At 51.0% G+C, this 10,135-nt stretch overlaps 3 protein-coding genes across 3 annotated transcripts; 2 read left to right on the plus strand and 1 right to left on the minus strand.

Moving 5' to 3' along the window:
- Window positions 1–539: 539 nt before the first annotated feature.
- Window positions 540–1,016, plus strand: NEUTE1DRAFT_41339 (uncharacterized protein; the record flags this gene model as incomplete). Its single annotated transcript, XM_009851950.1, has 1 exon — window positions 540–1,016. The coding sequence occupies one exon, from the start codon at window positions 540–542 to the stop codon at window positions 1,014–1,016; it is 477 nt and encodes a 158-aa protein (XP_009850252.1).
- Window positions 1,017–3,924: 2,908 nt separating this feature from the next.
- NEUTE1DRAFT_82483 (uncharacterized protein) lies at window positions 3,925–5,485 on the minus strand (the record flags this gene model as incomplete). The annotated part of the gene is made up of 1 exon (XM_009852939.1): window positions 3,925–5,485. The coding sequence occupies one exon, from the start codon at window positions 5,483–5,485 to the stop codon at window positions 4,538–4,540; it is 948 nt and encodes a 315-aa protein (XP_009851241.1).
- Window positions 5,486–6,847: 1,362 nt separating this feature from the next.
- On the plus strand, window positions 6,848–8,989 carry NEUTE1DRAFT_82484 (carboxypeptidase Y precursor; the record flags this gene model as incomplete). Its single annotated transcript, XM_009852940.1, has 2 exons — window positions 6,848–7,383; window positions 7,449–8,989. 2 exons carry the CDS (start codon window positions 6,882–6,884, stop codon window positions 8,609–8,611), a joined length of 1,665 nt encoding a protein of 554 aa, XP_009851242.1.
- Between the last annotated feature and the right edge of the window lie 1,146 nt (window positions 8,990–10,135).

The raw sequence follows: 10,135 nt of genomic DNA on the forward strand, positions 1-10,135 counted from the left end.
CTACGCGCACCAGACGCTCAATCTCCACGCCCGATATGGACTATCGGACAACGCGAAGAAACTTCTCCGAGCTCACGACCACTGGAAGATGGGAGGCCTTGAGCGAGATCAACTGGGTCGTCTGGTCCGAATGTCTCCCGATATGCGCAAGTCAATCACAGATACCATCACCAAATGCGCCGAGATAATGCGCAAGAAACCTGCCGAGGTCAAGAATTGCATCGATATCATCCAGGCCTGTACTGAGATTCTGGATGCTGCTGGTGAGGATTATTCATCATGATCCAGTTCATCTGTACTGCATAAATTTGGTACCGAGACCCATATGCTAATAGTGCTGTTGACCAGACAAACCGCCCGATTTGGAAGGCTTCCCATTCCTAAAACTACCCGCCGAACTACGTCAGAACATATATCGCTGGTACGCCACCAAAATCGCAGCCACGACGTTAGTTGCCTATTCGAACGAAGTGGGTTGCGACTGCGGCAAATGGACACCCCCAAATCCTTCAACTCTCCCTGCTATACATCGCGTAGACATGGCGTTGGCTAGGACCTGCAGTCAAATCAAGTCCGAATACCTCGAATTCATCTATCACAAATACACCTTATATTTCGACTGCAGCTGTGAATTGAATAAGCGCTTGAAAGGCAACTCAACCTTGCGTGCCAGTCTTCGCTCAATCAAGGTCCATTGGACAGGCCCGGTGTCGGACAAAGCCTTCAGCCGTCTCGCCAAGTGCAAGGAGTTAAGACATCTTGACATAGCCATCTCCAAGTCAACCACCAATTTTGAGACTCCTAGGGAGAAGGAGATGCGGCGTTACTTTCATTCGATGAAGCCAGCTCGACTTGCGGACGCTCTGGGAATCGAGGAACTGCTCAGTATTCGAGGCCTTACGTCGGTTTGTGTCTCCCACGTGAACGGTAGACAGAGCACAAAGCGCACGGATGAAGAGCGGGCAAATCTCCAGGGGCTACTCATTTTCAAACTCCGCGTCCCCGAGCTCGACTAGGGAATAACATTCGGGAGGGCGAGGCGGTCGTGCCAGCCATGCTTTGGGCGTGGATGCCATATAGGGGGTTGGGCGGCCAGGTCAATCAAGTGGAGGAATGCGGAAAATGACCGAAGTGCAAGCGCTTGGGCATGTGGAAGCGAGCCATAATGACAACCTGTTGGGTTCTCGCTGGTATGTTTGAGCGATGTCCGAATACCTTGAACGAGTATATGGAGAGTTGTAGATGTCAGGGGCTGAATGGATCACATAAGGGGGAGGATCTCGATCTCAAGCCAGCAGTCGATATACAGCAGCAGGGTCTCGACTCTCGAGGACAAAAACGTCCAACTGGGAAGGAAGATGTTGCAACGAGAAATTGCGAAAGCCTCCATAGGGAAAGAAGAAGGTTCCGCACTCAATGAACGTCACAGAGTTTATTCTTGTCTAGTACGCAGCTCGCAAGGAGGCGCATCCTGGCTCAAGATCAACCCCAGGGCAGGATAGTTGACCGAATCAGGCATAAGACGGCATCGCACAAGACATAGTTATGGACGGCACTGGAACCTACTGTTTATCGTGTCGAACTAACGTCCTCAATCTGGGAGGACAGAGACACATTCCGCATAAGGCTTTTGTGCCCCAGCTAGGTCGATGATTTGGCTCTTGGTAGCAGAATGGTAGTCATTGCTTTTGGCCTACATTCATGAAGAAAGACGTGACGTGCCGGCATATAGTTCACCAGACGTGGAAGCTTTGACGTTTTGAGTTGTCTTTGAGTTGCCAATGGGTGATGAAAATAGGAAGGGTGAGGTTTTGCTGAAAAATGTGTTAATTCGAAGTTCAATTTGGACCCACTTAGACGTTTCTTGACTTGCCAATTGTCAAAAGGTCCTGGCAGCTGTCAGCTATCTCGTTTACTGCGCTCTAGCACCGTTCCCTTGATACTTCAACACTTTACCATCAACACTGACATCCTTCGCAGCAAAGTTATACCGATGTTGATACGAGCAAAAAACGAAGTTGCAAACTCTCATGCCATGAGTTCGAGCAGATCTCTGCCTCTGGAAACCTTTCCTAGATGGAAAAGGATAATATCACAGCTGGGAACAATGTAGAGTTGAAATTTCGCTTCATGTCGTGGCTCTCAATCATTCCCAGATACACGCCCCTCTCAGGGCTTTGTTACACCTGGGGCTGTAATCACTGTGACGCTTCTGTCGCCCACTACGACATTCGTGACTTGGGCTATGGCTGTGCGATCGGAGGTTTGTGACGACGACGAAGTGTTGACCACTGCAATGGTTACCATAGATGGGTTATTCTAGCATTTGAGCGATGGCCGCGCGTATTTCTGGTTTCCACAGACTTCTGGCTGTTGGAGCAGGCTGAACGCATTTGTTGACTCGCTTTATTAACTTTGATAAATATGGTCACCGGCAATACCATGCATTCGCAAGAAGTTGTTGTTCTGTCGAACCGTTTGTATGTGGGGTAGATTCACACAGATTGAAGTGCCCTGAGACGCGATATCTAGAGGAGATCAGATCGGAAGGCAGTTGGCTGGTAGACTGGTTGAAGTGTTCAACCTGCGAAACTTCGTCGTGAACACGATTTGCTGTTGAGGTGAAGGACTACTGAACGTCAGAGGTTCTCGAAGTGAAGGGGCAAACGAGAATCGGGGTTAGGGTTAAGACTGTGCTTGAAGCGGAACATTACAGGCAACTGACAGGCACCTGCCCGTGCACGAGCCATCTGCTTCATTCACAGCATTTGCACGACACTTTTGCCCCGCCACGTGACGCACAAATTTCGAAAACCATCTGGGCTCGAATTCGACGGAGCACTTCCCACGAACCTGCGACCGAACACACAGCACAGACAATATCGAGGCGGTATCCTCGAAATCATTGCCCAAGATGTCTCTGGTGTCCGGCGAGAAGGTATGTTGCAATCCTGCAAATTCATCTCCTCCCGAAGAAGATCATGCGTTGCCCAAAAAAACCGAGGTTCTTGGCTGCGGTCGTTGTTCATCCTCTGGCGCCGTGGGGATGCCATCACGAGTGACGAGCTGGCGTCGCTGCCCACCTTGAAAACCGATGCAAATACGAGACGACATACGCAAAAATACAAGGAACTGGCGTTCCACGACGATGTCGCGACAAATAAACGGTTCATCGATGCGCCGGCTTCCGAATACCGATGACGGCTTCAAGCGATGTGTAGGCATGGAAGTGGATATGGCTTTGCAGTTAGCCTGTGGTTGACCGAGGATGAAGACGAGCGACATGGCCTTTGACGACAAGAGATTGCTATTCGACACAGTACGCAGGCGGTGGGCGATAATAGAGATGGCAATACGAGCACGCGACCATGAGCATTCGATTGAGCACTGAGCTTTAGGACCGATGCTTGGATATCGCGGCAGCCAAAGGAGAACAACACGGCAGAATCAAGAACCAAAACCGGCAAGCGCTGGGATGCATGATCTTCGACCGGATATCCTATAAGACGCTTTCGGATGCTAACTGTCTTTTCAGAGCAACTTCAACCACATCTTGCGTCTGCTCAACACCAAGTATGTTCATCCAGGCACCTCATGATCTAAACCATTTCGCGAATCCGGAACAGAACCGTTTTCAAGAGGAGGGTCAATATGTTGAATACGGACGCTGACTTTCATGCAGCGTTGACGGCAAGCAGAAGGTCGTTTACTCCTTGACCAAGATCAAGGGTGTCGGTCGCCGCTACTCCAACCTCGTCTGCAAGAAGGCCGATGTCGACCTGAGCAAGCGTGCCGGTGAGCTCACCTCTGAGGAGCTTGAGCGCATCGTCACCATCATGCAGAACCCCACTGCCTACAAGATCCCCGCTGTACGTTTGAACCGATTTCACTCGATATGACTTCGTCGTCTAACCTTGTCTACAGTGGTTCCTCAACAGGCAGCGCGATATCGTTGACGGCAAGGACTCTCAGATCCTCGCCAACGGTGTTGACTCCAAGCTCCGTGACGATCTTGAGCGCCTCAAGAAGATCCGCGCCCACCGTGGTCTCCGTCACTACTGGGGCCTCCGTGTTCGCGGTCAGCACACCAAGACCACTGGCCGCCGCGGTCGTACCGTCGGTGTCTCCAAGAAGAAGGGCAACTAAATCTGTGCGGGCATATTCGGCGCTGCTTTTTCTGGGTTTTTGGTGGTGTTATTCCAAGACGGGCAGTCATGGACATCTGGGACTGAATTGTTTCGCCCTGCGCGTATCTGGATTCTAGGTAGCCTATGGCTAATGGGGGAACTCGCATAATGGAAGACACATCATTGACAGCATGACAATAAACGGCGTGGATATGGAAAATGATTTACTGTTGGGATTTTTATTCGGTCTCTATGGACGTGAAAGACGCAAATCCATCAAATCCATTGCCTAAAACAACCCACTATGATTTTCGATGCCATAACGCCCACCCCATGTATATGACTAAGACGACCATAGACGAAGACCCAGAGAGCATCCGCCAGTTAAATCAAGAAACGAAGTCATGGCTTTAATCTTCGTGAGTGACGGCCATATCCAGGACCTCTACTCTTCCCTGTCCCTTGGTTTCGCTTCCGATGAAGTCAGACAAGATTTTGAAAGCACCGGGCTCTACGAAGCCCACCAGTTCCCACTCTTGGCCCATGACATCTTGGCTCTCAACCTGCTCAACGAAGCTGAGAATCTTGTCCTTGACCGTTCCGGGTGCCTTCTTCTCTCCCTCCTCGCCATCCTTGTTGGCTTCCCCCTTGGGAGCCTTGACGGCCTGCTTGAGCACATTGGTCGTGCAAGTGATGCGTAACCTCATCCTCGCCCTGGCAACGGGTATAGGCTGATGGGCAACAAGCGCCTTCATGGCCTCAAGCGCCTGCGACTTTGCGCTCTTGTTTGTCGAAACACCGGTCCAGATGGGTAGGGACTTTGTAGGCTGCGGCTTCGCCTCGCCGCTCTCGCCCGTCGCCGGCGACGCCGTACCGCTCGCGGCCGCATCCTTCTTCTCCTTCTCCTTCTCCTGCAGCTGATGCGCCTGCGAGCTGAGCATGTCCAGCGCCTTGTCGATCATGCCGGTGGTGTAGACCTTTTTGGTGCGCGGGTCGACCAGCTTGCTGGCGACGATGGAGACGACTTCGTTATGGACGCGCTCCAGCTGCGCGCTGCGCTCCTTCTCGCCCACCTGCATTTCGCCCTTTTTGAGAATCTCCAGGATGATGTCATTGACCGAGGTGTCTTTGCCAAAGGCCTTTTGCAGCTCGGCCGTCGGCGCCGTCTGGCCCTTGGACACGTTCAAAAAGACGTTGGGGATCTGCAGGACGTTGTCGAGGTCAGTCTCGATGCCGGACCGCCATTCGAGGACTTTGTTCTTGTAGCAGGCGACCTCGAAGCGTTTTTTGCCCTTTTTAAGCCGGACAAGGGAGACGTTGGTCAGTTTGATCTGGTTGGAGGGTTGTTGGATCACCATTTTGGCGGTGGTTGTGTGGTTGTCGTGAAAAGAGTATAATTCGATGGTTTGACGGTATTGATTCTCCGGGAAATGAAGCTGTTGGAAATTGTTTCGAAGGTACCTAGTAACAGTCGGTTACATAGGATACTGGACTGGCTTTTCTGAGTAGCTGGTATGTTTCCAGAAACCGGGCATATAAGTTGACTTCCTGCAGTTTCTCTGAGAATGCGCCCGTAAAAGAGATAACGATATGCCCGTGGAGCAGAAATTCTTGGTCGCCCGCAGCTTCCACTTTTCTCTGCTGCAGAGCCCGGGCTTTGGAAGTCTGCCCCGCCTGCCCGCCGTACTGCCCCAGTCCCCTCTGATGGATGGATGGGCCGCCCCATCGGATCCCTAGCCGAATGACGATTGACGGCGGGCAAAAAGCGGGCTTGTCAAGCACGCGATGCGGGAATTCCATTTGTCCATCGGATGAGTCAGTGGGTCTTCCTGTTATCGATACCATAACATCACGCTTAAAGGCGGGGGAGACGGGTTTGTCAGATATTCAAGATGATAAAGACTGACACGAAGTGAGACCTCTTCAGTTTCGAAGACGGGAAATGTATGTCGAAGTCATTCATTTCATAAGGGATCCTTCTTCATTTTCATTACCATTTTCACATATTCTCTGAAGCTGGCGCCTGTTTGAGTTGAACTTGCCAGGAAAGTAGCACATAATCACCGTTCGTCTGATATCTTTCAGGGGTATCACGCTGCATAATGCGCGACTCATGAGGATTACTGGAGTTCCGTGAAGGATTATCATCTCCTCCTGGGAACAACATTTTTATATCCGGAGCTTGGAGTATCATACATGGACAGTAATTCAGCAATGAGAAGGAAATGAGTGAGTTGTTGTCGGGCGGTGGACATGGAGTCGCATCGAGGCGACCTTGCTGGCGAGGTTGAGACAATGACGAAAGGTAGCTTATCAGACAGATAGGTTGATACCAGGTTGATTGGCGCCACGTCTTGAGGCCAGACTGTACAAGAAAATAAGCGGTACACATGGCGGTGAGAGCCTTATACGCGGCTTCCTTCACAGGCGTTTGGTGATTTTTTTGTCTGGCTGATCGGCTAGGCGTCCGTTCTCATGACCAGCGTGACCGCCCTGCAAGGTACCTGACCAATACCCAGGCATGCATTCATGTGGCGGCGCAGCGTCTATCCAATCCCATGCCAGCTTGCCCCAAATCCTGGGGGTTTCTGCTGCATCCGCGTCCGGTGAAGCTCGGTTCCGGGGCGTTTTACCTTGGCAGTTGCTTGCCCATCCATTTCCGTTATCAACCTCCTCTTCCTTCCTCTTCCTCTCTTCCATCTTCTTCTCATCATCCATCTGTATCACAACATCAATACTCCTAACATCATCACAATGAGGATCTCGGCTTCAACCGTGCTCCTCGGGGCTGCCTCGGCCGCCTCGGCCGCCTCGTTTCAGAACCAGGCCCAGCATGTCCTTGCCGACAACTTTCACAAGACCCATGACGCCGTTAAGCCCGTCGCCGACTCGTTCGCGCACACTACCCTCGAAAGCTTTGAGGAGGCCTTTAATGGCATGAACTCCCAGGCCAAGGCCCTTTGGGACGAGATCAAGCTGCTTGTTCCCGAGAATGCCTTCGATAAGCCCACCTGGTTCAGCAAGCCCAAGGCTGCTAAGCGCCGCAAGGACTGGGACCACCTCGTCAAGGGCGCTGATGTCCAAAAGCTGTGGGTTAAGGGCGCCGATGGCGAAAAGCATCGTGAGGTTGGCGGCCAGCTCGATAACTTCAACCTGCGCGTCAAGTCGGTCGATCCTGCCAAGCTCGGCGTCGACAAGGTCAAGCAGTACAGCGGTTACCTTGATGATGAGGCCAACGATAAGCACCTGTTCTACTGTAAGTCAATCACGCTTAAATGTACTTGGTTAGTAAAAATCACGGTGCTGACTCGGACTGTCCAGGGTTCTTCGAGTCTCGCAACGATCCCAAGAACGACCCCGTCGTTTTGTGGTTGAACGGTGGCCCCGGCTGCTCTTCGCTCACTGGTCTCTTCCTTGAGCTCGGCCCTTCTTCCATTGACAAGAAGCTCAGGGTTGTCAGCAACGAGTACGCTTGGAACAACAACGCTAGCGTTATCTTCCTTGACCAGCCCGTCAACGTCGGGTACTCGTACTCCGGCAACGCCGTCAGCAACACTGTCGCTGCCGGCAAGGATGTTTATGCTCTCCTTACCCTCTTCTTCCACCAGTTCCCCGAGTATGCCAAGCAGGACTTCCACATTGCTGGCGAGTCTTATGCTGGTCACTACATCCCTGTCTTTGCTTCCGAGATCTTGTCCCACAAGGATCGCAACATCAATCTCAAGTCCGTCCTCATCGGTAATGGCTTGACTGATCCTCTTACCCAGTATGAGCACTACCGCCCCATGGCCTGCGGCGAAGGTGGCTACCCCGCCGTTCTCAGCGAGAGCGAGTGCCGCAGCATGGACAATGCCCTCCCCAGATGCCAGTCTCTTATCCGTAACTGCTACGAGAGCGGCAGTGTCTGGTCGTGCGTTCCTGCCGCCATCTACTGTAACAATCAGTTCATCGGCCCCTACCAGCGCACTGGTCAGAACGTCTATGACATCCGTGGAAAGTGCGAGGATGATAGCAACCTCTGCTACAGCGCTCTTGGCTGGATCAGCGACTACCTGAACCAGAAGGATGTCATGGACGCTCTCGGCGTCGAGGTTGAGGGCTATGAGAGCTGCAACTTTGATATCAACCGCAACTTCCTCTTCCAGGGTGACTGGATGCAGCCCTTCCATCGCCTCGTCCCCGGCATCCTCAAGGAGATCCCCGTCCTCATCTATGCCGGTGATGCCGACTTCATCTGCAACTGGCTCGGCAACAAGGCTTGGAGCGAGGCTCTTGAGTGGCCCGGCAAGAAGGGCTTCAACAAGGCCGAGCTCGAGGACCTCTCTCTTCCCAAGGCTGACAAGGAGTACGGCAAGGTCAAGTCCTCCGGAAACTTCACCTTCATGCAGATCTACCAGGCCGGCCACATGGTGCCAATGGACCAGCCCGAGAACTCGCTTGACTTCCTCAACAGGTGGTTGGGCGGTGAGTGGTTCGAGCAGTAAGAGGTTCATGACCTAACAGGAATCGCGACCGGCAATCGGGGATCTTATGAGTGTATGATGGATAATGATTGATACGGGATAGGTTTTGGTTTACGACAAGGGCGTGTGTATACAACGAGGGTAAAGACCATAGGGACCTTACAGATTACCTTGGCTAGTGTCAGAGCTCGCGTCTGTTTGATGCTTCAGACAAGACACGGCGTGGCGTAATGGACAGCACCCGGTAGAGTTTGTATACAGAATGAAATTTGTTTTATTGTCAATAAACACTACTTCTAAGCTCATGGACACCATTTCTGACAGTCCACCTGAACAGCCAAGCATGGACAGTCATCATGATGTTGAATAGTACACAGGGAACAATGCGCAGATGTTTGTCTCTTGCTTCCAATTTTAATGTCAGATATATTTCGACGACTTGGCTGAGCCCGCCTCCACTTTCAAACCCGATATCTCGCGTTGTCGAATCTGTGTGCTTAGAACTGATGACCAGAAAACGTGCATCCGATCTGTGTGGTGCTTCTTATAGTAACCATTGTTCGTGGTAAGAGAGAACGCTCTATCTAGGGGATCTTAGTTGCGAGGGCGTTAGACACTGCTGTCTTGTGTCCGTAGAGGCAGGTGTGCTGACTTAGCGGTAGCTGTCTGGCTTTTCGAGGAAGTCGGGTTCAAGAATGAACGCATACAGTCTCATACAAACCAGACGAGCAGATTCGTTGAGGAGAGGCAGAGGCAGCGAGTAAGGCAGCGAGTAGAAAAGAAAAAGTCAAACATGGTAATGTCATACATCATTCTGTTTTACGATATTTTGGTTCACTGGCAACCACTCAGCTCAGCTCAGCTCTTCCTCATTTCGTCATATCAAAAACTGACTGGCTCGATTAAGAGGGAGGGTACGACACGTAGGAGGATGATAAAAATAACAATGGTTGATGGATGGGTTGGGTATGTTGAAATGAGAACTGAACTCCGGGAAGTCTAAGCAGCTAGTAATCTTGTGATGATAATCCAAATGACGATGAGCCCTAGCCAAACCAAGCCAAAGAAGGAACCATACAACTGAATAAAAAAAAGACAGAATGACAGACGGAAAAGGAAGCCAAAAAAAAAAAAGGAGGTATCATGTAGAAGGTCAAGTCTTTGTCAAGACAGGTAAACAAGAAGAAAAGAAAACACACAAAGAAGTGATAAGAATGAAGCAAGTCCCATGCAAACCTCTACTAATACACCGACACAACCGAAGTAGGATTCGCGAGTTCTTTTGTTTCCTCGGATGAGCCCAGAATAGAGTCGAGCTTCTTTCTCTTTCTTTTCCCCTCGCTCTTGGGGAGATTGAAATGGTGGTAGTGAAACCTCCTACAAAAGAAGAAAAGTAATCACAAAAAAGCATGTCTGTGTGAAACAAACTCGGAAGAATAAATAACCAACAAGAAGAAAACGAAGAAGCAGAAGAAGAATAAGAAAAAAAAAAAAGAAAGAAGAAGAAGAAGAAAAAGCCGATGGTAAAAATGCTCTCTCCCCCTC

The sequence above is a fragment of the Neurospora tetrasperma genome (genome assembly GCF_000213175.1).
Source record: "Neurospora tetrasperma FGSC 2508 unplaced genomic scaffold NEUTE1scaffold_3, whole genome shotgun sequence".
In the NCBI taxonomy this organism is placed as follows: domain Eukaryota; kingdom Fungi; phylum Ascomycota; class Sordariomycetes; order Sordariales; family Sordariaceae; genus Neurospora; species Neurospora tetrasperma.